We start from the raw sequence: 18,995 nt of genomic DNA, 5'->3' as shown, positions 1-18,995 counted from the left end.
TTTAAAATAGTGTTGACCTTTCACAGGCACTAATAAAACATGTTCAGATTGCTACTTGGAGCAATAGCCTGCAATGTGTCTTTCTTCTCTTGACTTTTTGTTGTTGCCATTACTGGTAAAATTGATGGGAGAGGTGTCTGACTAAGCCATGCTGCACTGGATTTTATAGCTAATTACACACCACAAAATTCAATAGTGCCATAAAACACATTTTACAGAGGGACGCCTCACAACCTGCAAGCCCTACCTGTGGGAGAGACAAATAGGCCTTAGAGGCAACTATGAAGAAACTATAATCTTAAATCTTTTCATCGTAAAATTGCGCTTCCTTGCATCAGCATGATTGCGTTCTGTTCATTCATCTTCAAACTCCTTTAGCTGAAGAGCAAGCATAAAATGTTAAGTCTTCTCATACCTGTAAACCTTGTCTCTTTGAGTGTCCTTCCAAGAAAAGTGGAAGAAAATTTGATGACACTTTGGTAGTTGAACTGGGCAAACATCTATACTACTTTTTCACTCGTGTTACCTGTTTGCAGTACACTGATACCATTGATAACAGGAGCCTGAGCTACATACACACCAGCTCCATGCAAACAGAAATTGGGTTTGTAAAGGAGACATTTTTTCTAAGCATCTGAAAAGGAAGGTTCTCGCTTCCTGAGGTGGCATGAATTGCTGTTACACTGTAGTTACATTGGAGCCTGGAGTTTTTGCACAGAGGCTGTGTATAGCCATGTTGAAAGAAACCTCACAGCTTCAGTACTGTGTTCAGTTTTGGGCCCCTCACTACAGGAAAGATGTTGAGGTCGTGGAGCATGTCCAGAGAAGGGCAATGAAACTGGTAAGGGGTCTGGAGCACAAGTCTTATGAGGAGCGGTTGAGGGAGCTGGGATTGTTCAGTCTGGAGAAGAGGAGGCTCAGAGGAGACTTCATTGCACTCTACAACTTCCTGAAGGGAGGCTGTGATGAAGAGGGATTTGGCCTCTTCTCCCAGGCAACAAGCAGGACACAGGGTAATGGCCACAGGTTGTGTCAGAGGTTTAGGTTGGACATAAGGAAGAACTATTTCTCTCAAGTGAGTGGTCAGGCACTGGAATGCCCTGCCCAGGGAGCTGGTGGAGTCGCTGTCCCTGGCAGTGTTCAAGTGACACTGGATGATGTGCTGCGTGACATGGTTTAGTGCTTGTGGTGGCAATGGTGAGGAGGAGATGGTTGGACTGGATGATCTTATAGGTTGTTTCCAACCTTGTGATTCTGTGATTCTATGATATCACAAATAAACTTCATGGCTCTTGGTTCCAGCTGTATACGCGACTGTTTCACATCTGAGATGGATTGTCAACTTTTATTTGATGCTTCCCAACAGACATTCATAGATTAGGCTGTGGTTTCTCTTCTGAAGTGTTTGCATGAAAATACTGAAGAGAAATGAACTGTAGATTTGGTGACGTTTATGATGTTTTGAGCTGTTGCTAAGGAACCCTGCCTTCCTTCAGTGTCCAGACTGGGTCTCGAGGGTCTTAGAATCATAGAATGAAAGGTTGGAAGGTACCTCAAAGATCATCTAGGTCCAGCTTCCCTGCCACGGGCCATATTGGAAGCCAGTAGATCAGACTGCCCGGGAATCTATCAAGCTTGGCCTTGAACATTTCCAGGTATGGGGCATCCGCAGCTTCTCCGGGCAGCCTGGGTTGCAGGATGAGACATAGGTTTGACAGGGTGGACTTAAAGGCATGAAAGTGCTGGGATTCAATGAGCTGCACATGATGTGGTGGGTGGAAACCTGTAATTTGTTCCTGAACCTGATCATCTGATGTTCCAACAGAGGTGAATTAATTGTACTTTCCCTAACTTGGCTTGTACTCCCCATATTATGTTAGTGATTATGAAATGAGCTAGTTATTTTTCATACTCAGCTGGACTTCACTTAATTTGATGATTTCTCATGGCCATTATTTCTGCAGGGTTAAGGTTCATAAATTCATGCAAGTTAACTGCCTTTGACCACTGACGTCTAATCGTACAACACCATAATTCTTGTAACACACTGCCCACCCTTGACTAATGATGATCTTATAATGGAAAGATCAGGGCATTTTTAGACAGGCTTAAAACAAAAAGGAAAGCTTCGATTCCTCTGTATTTGTATGGAAATGACTGAAACATTTTCAAGATTTCTTTTAAGAGCAAATCCAGTCCAGCCACATTAGATGGGACTGGAAGAGTAGGTAGGTAGTGAATTATACTTTTGTCCAGGGAGTGTTTGATCAAAGCAGATTTTTTTTTATCTGTTCTTGGTTCCTGTAGACAGAAAAATGAAGCTTCTCTACCTGAGGTGGTCCAGCATCTGCAGGAGACAGATTGTACTAAAAATGCTGCCCCTCTCATGGACAATCTCAAAGTGGGGGCAAGATCATGGTAACAGGAAGGAGGAGGCATTTGATTCTTATTTTTCCAAAGTTATAAGCCCTTCCTAATTCCCCAGTAAGGACTTACTGGGGGTAGGCCTGTGTAGTGACATCTTCTGTTGAGCATAATAGTACTCAGCTTCTGTGTTACATGTTCAATTTGGATTTTAGATGAGCTGAAAATGAGTTTAGATGTCCCTAAAAGCAAATTTGACTACTGTTAAGCTTTATTTTCTTCTGTAATTTCATCCCAATTAGTTCCTATTCTATAGAAGTTTGAGAAACTTGGTAAGGGTTCAGCTCATCTGTTTTTCATCAGTTTTATGTCTAAGAGGCAGACCTTTACATTCAAAGTCTATCTTATCTTTTATTGCAAAGCGAATTCTTTCTTGTTGTATTTTTGTCTGTCTTTCCATGTCTCTTGTGTTGATGCTCTTGCTCTAATGTGTTTATTGAGGTTCTGGAGGACCGCGTGACAGTGATTGAGCCCCATCACCTCTCCTTTGTGGACCCAGAGATACCCAGTGAGAAAATCCTATTCAACGTGACTGTCCCTCTCCTTCCTGGCCAAGGCAAGTGTACCTGTTCAGAACATGGCAGCTTGAATTAATTGGTATGCTTCTTTGAGCAAATTTTATGGTTTTTTTTTTTACTGTATATTGTTCTGTGAAAGCATCTGCTAAACTATTTGCCCCCCTTCATTAGCATTCTATCATCTTGTTTCTTTGGCTTATTTAGGAGTATGCTGCAGTGCACAGATATTATTCTTATGATTGACTGGAAGACATTGCATGTTGCACTGTGGCTTTCTGCTTCTAGCCTCTTTAGTGAGAGGTATTTGAAGAAAAAAGCAAGTGAAGAATTTGTTTTAAGTTACTGTCCTGTATTGCTCTGTAGAACCCATACTGGGTGCAGTTTCAAACATCTGACTCATGTAGCAACAGCTAAAGGTATAAAAAGAAATACTTGGGAAGATAAAAAGAAGCCATCCTCTGTGGTGTATTGTTTTAAAAATAAATGGGTTCCTTCTCTTAATACTGAACTCTGTTTCTGTAGGTATTGTGGAGCATAGAGACAGGCCTCTCTCCCCAGTCAGGTATTTCACTCAAGCAGATATAAACCATGGCAAGATTGCTTATCGTCCACCAACTGCAGCTCCACACTTGAGAGAGATTATTGCATTCTCATTTGCAGGTAAGGAGCTGACTGTTCTTTGCAGTGCCAAGTCAGAGTGCTGGTTCTCCTCCAGTTCTGGAATGATCTTGGGGCTACTCATTGAATAATACAAAGGATGTGGAAATCTGCCTTGGGGAATGCTTCAGAAGTTCACTCAATTCTTGAAATGATTTTTTGCCTCTTGTTCAGTATATTAGCTTTCAGTGAATTATTGGGGTATGACTGTGTTCTTTGCTGCATTTAGCGTTGTTGACACTCATATTGGATGTGGCAGTGGTCAAACTGTTGATCTGGTGCCCTGTGGTTAGGAACTGTTGCCCTTCTCATGCTTGAGTACTGGCTCCAGCAGTCTTTGGATTCAGACAAGAACTGATGAGTGTAAACTGAATCAATTTAGCCAGAACATTAGATTTCTGCCATCAGGAGGATAACAGTCAGGAGCAAGATGTAGAGGAGGAAAAACAGGAAAAACTTCAAACATGTTGGACCAGTTGGTGTATGGGATTATGTGATGAAATGACAGTACATGGTAGATGCAGTTCTATACATTGCCATGCCCTCTGCTGACACCCAGAGGAGTTTCACAGACTGGAGGAGAGCAGCGTGTTTTTTCTCACTACCTGGAAAGAAAGTGCAGAAAAGAGTGCTTTCCTTATTAAGGAGAGTGTCCAGTCTGGTTGAATGTCTGCACTTGCTTTCTCCAAAAGCTGTCCAAATCCACGTCAGTATGAACTGTCCTCTGCTAACTACAATTACTCTGTGCTTGTATTTATCCCATCAGGTCTCCCAGAGTCAGTGAACTTCGGATTTACAGGTATGCAAACCATTTGCTGTTTCTTGGCCAAACTTTTCCATCTTGTGCCCTTCACGCTGCCTGTTACTCCTTGGCCTTTCTGAGGGCACCCAGTAGGAACTTCTGGAAATAATGTGCCCAAGGAATGTTCGTTCCCTCTGTCCCAGCAGTGTTTTATACAATTTAAGATGCAGTTCAGTAGGCACACCTTTTTTCCAGTAGTTTCCTGGAATGTGTCATAAATGCATGTTCATTCCTGTTTTCCCTCTATCTGAACAGGGACATCAGTGTTTCAATTTGTTGGATTTTGTTTTTTTTGTTTTGTTTTGTTTATGGGTTTTTTTTGTTGTTGTTTTTTAAATATACCATGGAAATATTTCCACCACTGAATTGCTAGTAATTAGCTGCTTCTTACTTACGTAATATGTTTCCCTTTCCATGTACTATCTAGCACAGGTATGCAAAGTGATCCACCTGCAAGGAGACTTACAGGTACACTTTGTAGATAAATGGAAAATAGTATGCATGCAAACATGCTCTGATTTTTACAAGTTATACTTTTTGTGCTAGAAAATGAGTTAGGGACAAAGGTAAATACCTCCGGATAGGTGTGAGTTGTGTGTTTACGTCCACACAGATCTGTAGATTTGTGAATCCCTGAAAGCACATCCCTATGCTCAGTTGTTGTTTTTGTCTGTGTCTAGTGTCAGGTGGAGAGCACACAACCCCAGAGATGGTGTTTGTCATTCACTTGCTCTCTGCCGAGCAGCAGCCTCCAGTCTTCCAGATCACAGCTCCTTTCCTGGAGGTCAGCCAGGGGGGCAAGGCCACCATTGGTGAGTAGACTGAAAGGATGGGGCAGCAGAGTTTTTTCACGTAAGCCACTTCCTGGTGGTGTCAGGATGCTTGCTGGGGGTTTCATAAATATCCCCCTAATATGTGGACATATGCACATCTCTCTCAGAAACTGGAGATTTGTGTAGCTGTCATACTAGAAATACTGTGAGTCACTGACAGTAAGTTCTCTTAATCAATATCCGATCCAAACATTACCAGGGGACTAATTATTTCCATGAAGGTAGCAAGCCCTTGGGCTAGGGATGCTCCAGAATTATTTGACTTTTCAGGTACTGACTAAATTAAAGTTTTTTGGCTCCATTCAAAAAAACAGATGACAAAAATTTAGGGACTTTACCAGAGCAGAGTGTAAGGATGCTGAAGCCTCTGTTCTGTGTGTCTGGCACAGGGATCCAGTTGGCTGTGAGCGACACAGATACAGCTCCTGAGGGCCTCTTCTTTGAGCTGGTGAAACCTCCCCATCATGGCATCGTGCTCAAGCATGGTGGAGGTGTGCAGGAGCACATGAGAGCAGGTGAGTTGAGCAGAAATCTTCTTCAGCACAGGGGAGGGAGTGCCCACTCACATCCAGCTTCTACCTATCTATTAACTGGTTTAGTTGGGTAGGAGGAGACAGATGCCTCTAACAGATGCAGCCGCAGCCACAAATGTGTTGAATTCTTTGACTGGAAGAGTGTGACTTCAGGAGAGAGTACATGAAAGATCATTTCCTGTCTGTTGTTTAGATCCTGGCCGAGATAGTGAATTTCTATAACACACATATGGGCTGGTGGGCAGTCACTCTATTGTGATAAGAATATCAGCTGCTAATCAGAAGAAACCTTTTGCTCTATGTGGTAAATTACGTGTGAAATAATACTTAGTGAACATTTCTGCTGAGGTCTGCATAATCTGTGGTGATGCAGTAGTCAAAACCTTCTGTGGAGTTTTCCTGTTGATTTTGATGGCAACAGTTTCCAGTGTATGATCAGATGAACAAATATTGTCTATAAAAGAGAGTAGTGCAAACAGATGTGGAGAGGGAAGCCTTATCTAGTTATGATAGGCCTGAGTTCACAAAGCACCTGGGAAGAAAGGCGGATCTATGCATTTCCAGAGAATTGTCTCTGTGAAGAGTCACTGTGTCTATAAAACATACAAGGTTACAGCTTTTCCTTTGCCCTACACATGTATTACTTTCTTAAAAATGTCTTCATAACTCACAGCTCTGTAGGGATGGTATTAAATGCCAGGTAAGTGTGTGATTAAATCTTTTGCTAAATTGGGGCCTTAGGCCATTTGAACTGGATTGGTGCACTAGCAGTTTTCCTGACTTCTGTATTTCTTTCTGGGAAGGTGACACCTTCACCTATGAAGACGTCACTCGAAATGCTCTGCAGTACGTGCATGATGGTTCAGCAGCAGCAGAAGACAGCATGGAAATCTCTGTCACTGATGGCGTCACCACAGTGACCACAGTGCTGAGGGTGGAAGTGTCCCTGTTGGATAACAGCGGTCCACAGCTGGCTCCAGGCTGCCTCTTGGCAATCACTGTGGCTAGTAAAAGCTCTGCAACTCTCTCTCGATTGCACCTTGCTTATACTGTAAGCTTTTGTCTATTTCTGAATCCGATGAATGTTGCCATCATCCCATGCCTAATCCTCACACAAACCCTTTGCCACCCACACCTCTTTGCCATTAGTGTGGATTCTTGGCAAAGAGCTCAGCTTTGGACTGTGTCCTGCCAAAAAGGGGACAATAGACTCTTTCTTCCAGCAGGGTTTTAAGGCTATCCCTGCTTCCCTGAAACTGCCATGCTAAGATGAGAACTGAGTTAATCCCAGATTTTTGTATCAAACAGACTCCCTAACAACACATGTATTTTCATGACAATTTCTTCCTCCTCACACAATTGTGAAATTGTTTGGTTCTTTTCTGCACAAGCTTCAGGGGTTGTTGGTTTGGGTTTTTTTTTTTTTTTTTTTGAGCAAATCAAGATTCTGTGCTTCCTGGTGTAGCTTTGAGTTTATTCCGATGTTTGTGTTCTTGTATGCGTCGTCCTGCTGGCAAAATTCAGAGAAAGGTGTTCTCCCAGTTAATTTAGCAGCACAGACACTGGCAGTGGATTTCAGGTGTGCAGGTATGCCCCTTTTAGAGAGGAGGTTGGAGAGATTGCAGTGCACGTGTGAGTCTGGAGAGACCTACGGTAGTGGCTGTCAGAGAGATGGTTAGGAAACTGCAGAGTGAGGTAGAATAACAAGGCAGGCAAATGTTTTTTTCCAAAGGATCTGCCTGGATAAAAGTCAGGGACCTGTCCCATTCTCCTTATGAAGAAGAAGGTTGACAAGGGAGCTGTTCAGGTTTAATGTAAAGAACACAACAGTCACAGAAAAGAGGATTTATTTCCTGATCCATATCCTGAGAATATGATTTCTGCCTTGGGTCTTATCTTTCTGGCAACCAAGAAAGGCTTTTATTAGAAAGATGACATATGAGTCATTATGTCACAGAAGTGATTGTACCTAATGAAGTTTAAAAAAGCCAGGAACAACTTCTCGCTTAATATGAAACAGGCTTTTGAAGCATTGCTCCACACCACTTTTACTAAGAACTGAACAAGAGAGTGCCTCTGAAGCATTAGTGGGCAACGGTTACTCCCTCTGCTGGGTGTCTTTTTGGCTCATTTTTTCTGGAGTTGGGAAAAGCGTATTACATAAATGACCCAGTTCTCTGGGAGTGTAAAGTAATTTGAAAATAGAAGTGCCAGTTTTATCTCTGGGAATTTGTTGGCATAATACAAGGACAGAAGGAGAACCTCTCTGAGCTGAGAGAAAAGGAAAATACATTTTGTAGCAGGTACTGGGAATGTCTACCTAATTGACTTTTCTCATCATTCATTCATTGTTCATCAGCTGAGGGTCTGACCCTGTTGGTTTGATATATTCCCCTAAAACAATATTTTCTTCATCCTTCCAGTTTCAATGGATGGAAGCAAACACTAATCCTGTTTTTTGGTTTTTTTTAAATTTTTCCTTCATGTTTAGGACAACAATTCTCCTGACTCAGAGATAAGAATCCAGTTAATATCTCTGCCCACATACGGCACCCTCTTACGGACGTCTGGCTCTCATGATGAAGAGCTTTCTAGGGTTTATAACTTCACCATGGAAGACATCAACAACCAGAGGATCAGGTGTCAAATAGCTGTTCTTCTAAGTCATACTAGTTAACAGCTCGGTGGGCTTTCCACAGGGATCTCGGGACTGTATTAAGGTGGTGAAATGTATCCAAGATAGTATTTTCTTGGCAATTGTAACCTGTGAGACTGTAAGTAAGAGCATTTTCTTTGTACAGAATTAGGGTTTTACACATATCTGAAAGGTAGTTGGTTGAAATTATGAGAATTTTTTCTGTGCAATGTCATGGTGATACGTTAGGTAGACGGTGTAAAAGGAGTGATTTCAAAGAGTTCAGGAAATGGCTGGGTTTGGGAACTGAAATACCGCTTCTCTTCCAAGAGATGTGCTTGGATGAGGTGCTTTGACCCAGCTGTCAGCGAGACTCTCTGACACAGCTTGTGTTTTGACTTGCAGTTACGCGACTGTGTTTGAGACAAGCAATCAGCCAGTTACGGATGTCTTTCACTTCTCTGTTTTTGATGCTGATAATAACCGGCTTGACAGACAGATGTTTACCATCACCATCACGTCCACCCTGGCAGTACCATCACTCATTGTGTTTGCTGACCATATCATTGTAAGTGGCAACCCAAGAGATTGGAAACAGTTATAAGAATGTCTTACACATGGGGAATCAGATAGTTTTTCTGGACTGAGGGCAAATCACTGCAGAAGCATGGTGTTACACGTGCAATCTTGTGAGTGCAGAGGGTTAAGAAATTACTTGGAGCCCAGAGGAGACTGAATGTACTGTTGCATCCCTGAACCTCATCTGCTTACTTCTATTCTAGTCAGGAGCTGGGTTTGTCCTAGGATGTCCCATTGATATCAGTAGAACAAATCAAATTTACCTTGTTTAGTATTTGGTCCCTTATTTCACCAGCTTATATATAAAAGATGAGCAGAAGATGAAAGAGTCTGAAAACATCTGGTGTTTTGAACAGATACCTGGCATTTCAGACTCATTATGAAAGCCTTTTGAAGTCATCTCCCTCTTTTGTAGCTTGGAGTTCACCCTCCCTCGCTTTCAAAAGATTCTTCTCAACAAGAAAAGCAGATTTTGCCTTCTAAGAGGTCAGCATGACTCTGCCAGTCCTTTTTTTTTCCCTTGATAAAGCATTCACAGGCTTCTCTTGTGGGCCAGGCAGGTTTTGTTTTTATCATCCTGCCTCACCTCCCAGCTAATCTCACGGTGAACAGATCTGAGGGAGGATGGGACAGGACTTAAGAGAAATGAGCACTGTGAGGACCAGGAAATTTTTCTACATGGGGTGGTGATGCACTTGTTCAGTCATGACTCATCCATTGCTGTGTGCGTGGGCTGTACTTTGTCATACACTTTTGTTTTCCAGGTGGATGAGGGGGGCAGGGTCCCACTTCTGGCTCATCACCACTTAGCTGCTGATTATGATACTGCTGCCAAGGAAGACCTGAGGGTCACAGTTATCACTCTACCTGTGTATGGCTACATTGAAAACACTAAGACAGGTAAAGTGCCTGGCTCTCTCTTCTTCCTCCTGGCTACTGAAAGGAAACATAGAAATTGCAGATTCTAGTTTACCTTATCATAGTTCCTCTGTGCAGTGGTCAGCATTATGAGATAAACTGTCTCTGGAGAGCATTAGTTTCTAATTCTTGTTTGGAAGCTGGTCCAAGCTGTGATACTGGGGCATTAAGAGCTTTTTTCAAACGTTCTGTTTTCATCATGCTTTATTCTGACTGCCCTTGTTCTACGGAACAAATTCTACTGAATTCTCTGAATGTTACAGTGAGCTTGAAGGATGGGAGAGCTATGGAATAGCATCTTGGGTAACACACTTTTATGTCATTGTAATTCCAAGAATAAGTAGAATCTATGCTGGACTGTCTAGAGTTATTCATCCAGGAGAACTGTCTTCTTAGTTACACGCATAGGTGATCCTAGCAGCAATAACATAAATCATTTTACTCAAATCACAGCTTCCCTTGGTAAAATATCATCATGGGCTGGTAGTGTCACAGCTTGTTGCAGCAGGTACTGCCCTTCTTCTGGAGTACATGGTTTGCTAACCACCACACCTAATTCCTCCTAATAGTTCCCAGCTCTTGCCATCTAGGTAATGGAGAGCCTCCATCCTTGAATGGGCCACAACTGGTTGGTTTTCTTGGGGATGAGACTATTGCAAGGTGCAATTTGAAATAGTGATTGTACCAATGCCAGATGGCACATTAGCCGTTGTCTCATCACTGAAGAATGTTGTAATTCTCAGATGTGGGCTTGCTTTTACTGTGGATAGAACTGCAGCTTTCTTGATGCCTGCTCTAATGCAGCAGATGTCACTTTCTACAAAGGTCACAAGATGACAAAAGCCATGCTTTAGGAATGAACATCTTGCATCCTTCAGTGTGTCATTCTTCTCTTAATCCTGCTGCTTCTATTTTTAGTTTATCAGTGACTTGAACGTTTTTTTACCAGAAGCATTCTGTTTTGCAGGTGAGAGTTTTGGACCGCAGAGTGCTGTTACCACAGATGCATCCTTCTCCATTCAAGATGTTCTAGAGAACAGCATTTACTACTTTCAGAGCGTCCACGAAAGCATTGAGCCAACAAGTGATGTTTTCAGCTTTTACGTGAGCGATGGCTTCAGCCAGTCTGAGGTGCACAGCATCAACATCACTATTCAGGTACGCCTGTGCTTTCTGGCTGCAAGAACACTCTCTTTTCACATAGACACTTGACTTTTTGAAGTACAGCTCCTTCTAGTTGTGAGCTTTCTTCACACCTTTATAATACATGGGTAGGGGATTAGAGAGTTTCCTTCCTCTGAACTATTTCCTTGCCCTAGTACAGGAGTATATTTCCCCTGCCACACCAGAGAAGGGCTGTGCACTGCAGACTCTTCCCAGGGCTTATTTCTCAAGTGTCTTCATCCTCTTAGAAGCAGCCACGTTATTGGGGTGATTTGGAGAGTCTGCTGTAGTCCATCTGTTGATATTAGTGCCACTGCTATCATAAAGTGCTCATTTCTCCTTGGCCTTTTCCCTTGTTCGACTTCGGGATCTGTGCAGCGGCGGAACGATGAGCCCCCAAAGATGGTGTTGGAGCCTGTCAGAGTGCATGAGAGCTCTAGTGTGGTTGTTACCAATGCCTCGCTCAACCTCCAGGACCTGGACACCCAGAACAGTGAGCTTGTCATTGTGGTTACCAAAAGTCCTGAACATGGTAAGTCCTGACAAGCTGGGGTGGGAGTAGGAATGTTCATATGTGTGTGTGTGTGTGTGTGTGTGTGTGTTTGTCTGTGTCTGTAATAGCCCCTGATGTAAGAGGGAAGCCTGCTACATTTGTACGAAGCACGTTTAGATCAGCAGTGACATAACAGTCGCACTTCAGAGCAGACATGCTCTTTGATAGCTTTCCCAATCTGTGAGAGAGAGAAAAGACAGACTGCATCCACTTCTCTGGAAAGCTCCCTTTTTTGTTATTCCATTTTCTATTGTGGGGTTCAGTTCCAAAGAACTGAGCATCTACCTGCAATGATAAAGAAAAGGCAAAGTGTACAGTGAAGGCAATATGCAAAAAACTTCCATCGGTTCTTTTAGTAAAACCATATCCACTTCCATGCATCCCACTGGGAGTCTGCATACAAAGAGTGCCATGTCCTCTTCATAATTTTGATGCATCTGTTGTTTGTCAGGTCACCTTCGCAGAAGGCAGACTGCTGTGGAGCCCCTAGAGCATGGACACGTGCTGTCTTTGGGCTCATCCTTCACCTACCAGGACATTTTGGATGAGCTGATTGTTTATTCTCAGAGCGGTGCAGCAGCGCAGACGGATGAATTTGGCTTCTCCATTACAGATGGTCTCTACATGCAGACAGGGAAGCTGGAGTTCTCCATGGAGCTGCCAAAGAAGCAGCTGCCCACATTGACTGTCAACAGGGTCCTGCAGCTCCCCACTGGTATGGGAAGAGAGAGTGGAATGGTGTCACTTGTTTAGCCAGCCCTGTGGGAGAAATTCATCTCCTGCTGAATGTAATTGCGAGGTGTAGGTGTAAACTCATGCCTCTTGCTTGACTGGGGAGGTCTTTTCCAAATAATCTCCTCATAACAGAGCCAGGATCAATTGTCTGTTGAAGGGGACAGGGGAAAAAGAATTACAGGCATAGATATTTTGGTGCATGCTGTAGTTAAGCACTGCCTCCCAAAAATAATTTCAGGGCTTTGTATTGGTTAGTTGAGAAGGAACATGTGAGAGCATCTAACCTCAGTTCTGACAGACAGCTGCTGGCTTTTCAGAAAATTTGTCTACACTCAATTCACATTTCTGAAAATGTGTCAGCTCAACTCAAGCTGTTATGTCTCTGTTGTGCAGGGCTGGTTAAGTATGACATCATGCAAGGCTGAAAGCCACTTTTCCACGGCAGTGCAGTGCCCACACAGTTTTAATTCCAGGGCATTCCAGCAAGCTTAGTGAACAAGCAGTTGAGTAGGAACAAACCATATGCCTGGGACACTGCTGTGCCACACTGGACATCCAGGTGGAGGATCCCTGTAGATGAGGCCTCTGTTTTACTTATGGTGGGGTTCTCCTTTCTCCCCCAGAAGTACCATATTCTGGTTCTGTAAAATGTGAGCTGCTATTTATACAGTGTGGTCTAGTCTAGACAGATCACTTAGCTGGATTGGCTGAAGCTATTTGTGAGCTTTTTCTTTCTCTGGTTCAGGCTCTGCAGCACGCATCACGGATCAACACTTGAAAGCAGCAGCTGTTTATCCAGATGACACAATGATCAGATATGTCATGAAGAGAGATCCCAGCATGGGCCATCTGCAGTTGACTGATACTGATAATCCAGTCGAGATCTCTGTCAGAGGGCCTGTCAAAAGTTTTACCCAGGCTAATATAAAGAAAGGTGAGAATGACTTTAGATAATCATGGCAAGTGAAATATGGCTGTCCCTTTATGGGGAAGGATGATTTGAAAAAGAAAAGGACAAGGAAGAAGGTAAGATAAGGTTGTTATGGTAGAATCACTAGGCAAGTATTAAGAAGTCTCTCTCAGCAGGAGAAAAAGAATAAAGAGAAAAAGTAATGAAACCTGAATCCAGGAGCTCTGTCAAGCTCCAGGTCCCTTGGCTTATATTTGTCAGCCTGCTTCCAAACTGGGAGTTACATGAAGTTACCTGCAGTAAAGTGCCTCTTTTCTCCTCTCCCTTTCTCCAGGGCAAGTGGTTTACAGTCACAAGAAGGGGGATCCTGGTGGAAATTTTGCCTTCACCTTTGATGTGATTGATGCAGATGGCAACAGGCTGATGGACCAGTTTTTTCATATTAGTGTATTAGGTAAAAAGTAGTCAAAAGTTATGTTTTCATTGCTGCAAAGCTTTATAGATGCCCATTCCACGTGTACAGCAAATTGAGAAGGAATTCCTGAGATGCAGCTTTTGTTCTCTGTCATTTTGAAGGCCTTTGAAGTTTGGAATACGGGGAGGATCCGTGGCTGCAAAGATTAGTTCTTTGGCCTCTGACAAACTTCACTGGAAACGACATAAAGACATAAGAATTCCCTGTAATGTCTTCATTCTGTCCAGATTGTCTTCAAGACATTACATTGCTGTCCCTTCTGTTAATGACAAGTCCCAGAATACTCATTTTGAAATTATCACTCTGGGGGGGGTTCCCTTCTGAGGATGGCGTGTGACTATGCTGTCTTTTGCTTGTGAGCTAGTACCCAGTGGGAATAACACCAAGGAATGGAAAGAGACCATCTCTCCTAACTCTGCTTTGCATTTAACCCTTGCAGAGGACAGATTCCCCCCCTCTATCATCACTAACACAGGACTGGTCTTAGATGAGAACTCCGCAAAGAAGATCACAACGCTGCAGCTCTCTGCCACTGACCAGGACAGTGAGCCAGCCCAGCTCCAGTACAAGCTCACCAAGCAGCCACAGCTGGGGCACCTGGAGCATGCAGCCTCCCCAGGTTAGCAGGATGACATTTTGATTGGTTGGGTGATCCTAACAGCAAAGCTCTGCAGACCTCTTGAGTCTTAAACATTCACTGCAGGAAAAATGAGCATGGAGGCAGCTGCACAGAAGTATGTTTCCCGTTAGAAATTGATGGCCATTAGCTCAAAGGGCTGGAGGATAAGGCATGAAGGCACAGCAGCCTGGTAATTGCAGATGAGGATAAATTCAGCTGCTGAATTTATATCCCATGCCTTACCTGGTGGACTTAGCAGATCAGTCTAGGGGAAATGGATCCAAGTTGAGGGAGGGAAGATTTAGGTTGGATGTTAGGGGGAAGTTCTTTACAAGGAGAGTGGTTAGGCCCTGGAACGGGCTGCCCAGGGAGGTTGTGGATGCCCCGTCCTTGGACGTGTTCAAGGCCAGGTTGGACGGGGTCCTGGGCAACCTGATCTGAATGTGTATGTTTGGTGGCCCTGCTAGGCAGGGGGGTTGGAACTACATGATCCTTGAGGTCCCTTCCAACCCAGGTGATTCTGTGATTCTGTGATCAGTCCAGCGCGCTGTGTGAATCTCCTCTTTCAGTACTGACTGCTGCTTCGGCATGACAGGCAAACCTTCAGCCTTCTCTGTGACCACAGAGAGTGCAGTGCCCTAAAGAATACATCCCCTAATGACCATGATAATAGAGCCCACGTCTGTGAATAGACACCTTCCTTTGCCTCCCTCTTGACCACAGTGCACCTTGGTCCTTAAACTCCAGCCTCATCTTCAGCTATGCTCTGGAGAGGAGAAGGGGATTATGCAGTGAGTTCTTTTTGTGGCATGATGGATCTGCTAGCTAATGAAGTCTGGTAGTTCAGGGGAGTTTTGATCAATCCTGTGAAACTCAGAAGACAATTCCATGCAAACATGATCTGAATTTCAGAATTGCTTTCCATGCTCAGTTATCCATAAAGAGTATGAGTATTATATTCCTTGTTGCTGAATTAGTTTACATCTGTGCTGTCATATAATACGCTGTTCTGATGTAGATTATACTCATCTAAGATATATTTCTTAGAATTAGAATTCTTGGAATTAAATTTCTCCTTGACAAGACATTGAAGTGTGTTTGCTGTGTTTTCAGAATGCAGTCAGTTCAGAATGCATGCAGTTTCAGTGCGTGGTTTGCCTCATAGCCTCACAGTGTAAGATGTGCTGTGACACACATGTTGACAGAGTAGGAATAATGAATGAAAGATTTAAATAAGTAAACTCCCTGCTGGGAGAAAATTAAAAAGCAGTACTTTTGTCTGAGTTGCAAACTAATTGATGGATCTGGTTCTTTTGAAATCTGAAATAGATGGATTAAGGATTTTATTCCCCTTGTTACTGAAGATGTGACAATTCTGATTTTTTGTGTCCACAATGGACAAAGGTAGAGGGTTATACAAACTGAAAGAGTTGTTCTCAGATTTAAATGACCTAAACCTAAGGAGAGAGTTCTGAAGTGCTCAAAAGGGAACACAAGCCTTTAAAGCTAATGAGCTCAAGGGAAACTTTGGCTAATCAACCATTCCTGGGTCATTTATTTAAGCCAAATCTCTCTATCTTAGAGCTATGTGGGATAGTAGCCTGCAGCCGTTTAACACGATAAACTAGTGAAAACCTTTTTTCTGGGTTTTTGTTTGATAAGAGCAGGAAAACTTGGCAAATACAGCTGTAAGGGTTAAAGGCTTGAGTGCTTTTTAAAATGTGTTTTGGCTACCTTTCTGTGTGTGTCACACTTAAGGACCTGTAAAAGTGTCAGTATAAATCAGCATGGAAAATGGAGCTTAGTCTGTTCTACACGCTGGGGTACAAGAAGGGGAAAATAAAGCAGAGAGTTTGAGAACATTTTTGTAAGCTGTGAGGCTGGGAATCTTCTGCCCGTAGTCAGTGATACCATGGTTAGATCAATCCTTCATGGCGGTGAGAATGAAAGAAAAAAAGATTGAAACAGCTCCTGTTTTTGTACCAGTTTTTCTCTTGTTCTGTAACAAGCAACTCATCCTGAATAGGGTGTGCCAGCAGTGAGAAGTGTTGTGAAGTCTGTAAAGGAGTTTATAGTTCTGTTTGTGGAAGTGCCTTTTTTCATTTAGAAGTTGTTGAACAGAGTGTTCATGAGGTACAGCCTGAGTTAGAGCATGGCAAGTGAAGACTGAACACTTACGCCCTGCATTTTTCCCTGCCTCGCTCTTTCTATATGCGTTATCCCCTATCGTTCTTTTTCTAGGGATAAAAGTCAGTTCTTTCAGCCAGGCAGACTTGGCCTCTCGCAGCATCCAGTATGTTCACACTAGTGACGCTGAAAAGCATACAGATGCCTTCACCTTCTCTGTGTCTGATGGAACAAACGAGGTAGGTCCCAGCATGAATTTTCCCCTGAGTCTGAGCAGACTATTGATTCTGTAAGATGTGCTGGGAGTCTGTTCTCCTCTTGTCCTGTCGAGAGAGAGATGCATGTAACATAGGAAGTGAAAAAAGCCATACATAAGCTTATAATTTAGCAACGGTGGTAACTCTTCCCCGCTGTAAGAGATGTTATGTACCACAGGGAGAGTTAAGAGCTCTGTGAAGGGAAGGGGCAGCCACCTGAGGTGTAGACCCAAGAGACAGATTTACCAACATCTGATTTTCTTTTGTTTACCACTTGCTCATGGAGATCAGCTTTGATCCAGTGCACTGATAAAGCACCCAGAAGCAGTTAGACCCTCAAGATCTGCTTCCTACTTTCTGAAAAGGAAAAATTGTAGCTGCAAATAGAAAGGAACAAAGTACTGTGAGTGATTGAGGGAAGAGTGAGTGTCTACAGATGTCACAGAAAGCAGAAGAAGATATTAGTGGGGAGGGATAGAAGAGGTCAAGTTTATGTAATCTAAGCTTATAAGCTCATGTTCGCTCTCTAAATAACTCCAGAAGGAACTGACCCAAACTCAGTGGGTGATTGTGATCTCCTTACAGTGTTACTGTTTGAATTGAGTTGTGCTCTTGTTGAACTGAATTCATCAGGAGAGACTTTTCCTCTTATTCCAGGTCAGCCAGACATTTGACATCACCATAAACCCTGTGGATGATTCCTTACCGGTAGTGCAAAGCCTTGGGATGAGAGTTCAGGAAGGTGTGAGAAAAACCATCACAGAGTTTGAGCTTAAAGCAACAGATGCTGACACAAAGGTAAGGCTCCTCCCTCCCCTGCTCTGCTGCACATGTGGGCTATCAGAAAAGTGGGCTCGTGCTCAAAGAGAGAGATTACAGTGAGTGTCATCCCTCCTTGCTCATACCCTGTCTGATAACATCAAACAAAGAGCTTGTGGGAGGCCCAGTTTGTATATAAATAGATGAATGACTGAACAAAGCAAAGCCCTGGCTTGAGAAATATGTGCTTCATCTGGGATATATCTGAGACGCATACAGCAAACCTGCATGCAAAATGTTTAAAAGTTATCATCAGAGCTAACCCTTGCCCTGTCCCTCTCCAAACATGGTGGATTTGACCAGAGCTTAGGTCCTGATACCAAGTTTATGCTTGGCACAGATGAAAATGCCATTTCCTCCTGCTCCTTCTGGTCTGGCTTTTGGGGGAGAGACGAGGACAGGCAGAACTCAGGGTGAATCAATTCAGGGTCATCAGCTTTATCACCCTGTCTCCTTCATGCAGGCTGAGGCAATTACATTCACAGTCGTGCAGCCCCCTCGACACGGCCTGATTGAACACACCAGCAATGGGCAGCATTACCACCAAACCACCACCTTCACCATGGATGACATTTACCAGAACCGCATCAGCTACAGTCACGATGGAAGCAACTCGTTGAAGGATCGCTTTGCTTTCACTGTGTCTGATGGGACCAATCCCTTCTTCATTATGGAGGACGGGGGGAAAAAGGTAAAGGGACAAAGGGAGGTGAGAGAGACCACAGAAATGGCTGATAGAAAGCTGCCTCCTCTCAGAGGAGGCAGATTTGGCTGCCACTACTCCACAGAAGATAAAGGCTGAATATTCTTGGTTATGAGATCCTTTATGCTTCTTCAGTGCTGTAACAGCAAGATTTGTGAATGCAGATTTGCTCTGGGATCTTGATCCTAATGAGCCAGAAGGGAAGCCAGGATGAGAATATGGTGGCCAAGGCTTTGTCTCGCAGAGTAACAGTTGTCTCTCTGAAACTTTGTCAGGTTATGACAGCAGCACCGCAGCGCTTCAGAATGGACATTCTCCCTGTGGATGATGGGACACCCAGGGTGGTCACCAACCAGGGTTTGCAATGGCTGGAGTATGTGGATGGCAAGGTAACTGGTTGTCTGGATTTGAATTAGATTGTTTCTCAAGTTGTTTCAGAAGAAAGAACTTCACAGGAGAATATTGTGATCCTTTGGCATTTTTGTTCTTGTGATAGACTGCAAGAGCCCCTCTGTGTTCTTGGAAAAGACAGGCGTGCAGGGATGCCTGCACTGCGGCTCCATTGGCTAATCCAGACAATGTGGCTCCAGAGCACAAAATTACTTCCTTCCCTTACATCAGCAGGCTTTTGTACATGCTTCTGGCTCAGTACAGCTCCTGCCCACCTTTACCAGACAGAGATGTCCTGCCCCTTGTCTCTCCTCCCCAGGGCAGTATATCTTCAGTCTTGCTGA

General features: G+C 43.5%; 1 protein-coding gene across 1 annotated transcript in view; it reads left to right on the top strand.

Moving 5' to 3' along the window:
• The window catches only part of FRAS1 (Fraser extracellular matrix complex subunit 1), a 163,980-nt gene that overhangs the window by 122,447 nt on the left and 22,538 nt on the right, over positions 1 to 18,995 (top strand). The window contains exons 32-50 of the mRNA XM_042870531.1: positions 2,866 to 2,980; positions 3,465 to 3,602; positions 4,366 to 4,398; positions 5,082 to 5,213; positions 5,624 to 5,749; positions 6,571 to 6,818; positions 8,259 to 8,407; positions 8,808 to 8,970; positions 9,746 to 9,881; positions 10,867 to 11,057; positions 11,442 to 11,595; positions 12,068 to 12,331; positions 13,097 to 13,285; positions 13,596 to 13,715; positions 14,176 to 14,355; positions 16,597 to 16,721; positions 17,397 to 17,537; positions 18,022 to 18,249; positions 18,537 to 18,650. Of these exons, the coding sequence (XP_042726465.1) occupies positions 2,866 to 2,980; positions 3,465 to 3,602; positions 4,366 to 4,398; positions 5,082 to 5,213; positions 5,624 to 5,749; positions 6,571 to 6,818; positions 8,259 to 8,407; positions 8,808 to 8,970; positions 9,746 to 9,881; positions 10,867 to 11,057; positions 11,442 to 11,595; positions 12,068 to 12,331; positions 13,097 to 13,285; positions 13,596 to 13,715; positions 14,176 to 14,355; positions 16,597 to 16,721; positions 17,397 to 17,537; positions 18,022 to 18,249; positions 18,537 to 18,650 (2,946 nt within the window). The remainder of the gene's footprint in view (positions 1 to 2,865; positions 2,981 to 3,464; positions 3,603 to 4,365; positions 4,399 to 5,081; positions 5,214 to 5,623; positions 5,750 to 6,570; positions 6,819 to 8,258; positions 8,408 to 8,807; positions 8,971 to 9,745; positions 9,882 to 10,866; positions 11,058 to 11,441; positions 11,596 to 12,067; positions 12,332 to 13,096; positions 13,286 to 13,595; positions 13,716 to 14,175; positions 14,356 to 16,596; positions 16,722 to 17,396; positions 17,538 to 18,021; positions 18,250 to 18,536; positions 18,651 to 18,995) is intronic.

Source organism: Lagopus leucura, unplaced genomic scaffold, assembly GCF_019238085.1.
Source record: "Lagopus leucura isolate 7727_CA_CO unplaced genomic scaffold, USGS_WTPT01 Super-Scaffold_100004, whole genome shotgun sequence".
Classification (NCBI taxonomy): Eukaryota; Metazoa; Chordata; class Aves; order Galliformes; family Phasianidae; genus Lagopus; species Lagopus leucura.
Note: the sequence above shows the minus strand (reverse complement) of the source record. Positions and strands in the feature narration are given on the sequence as shown.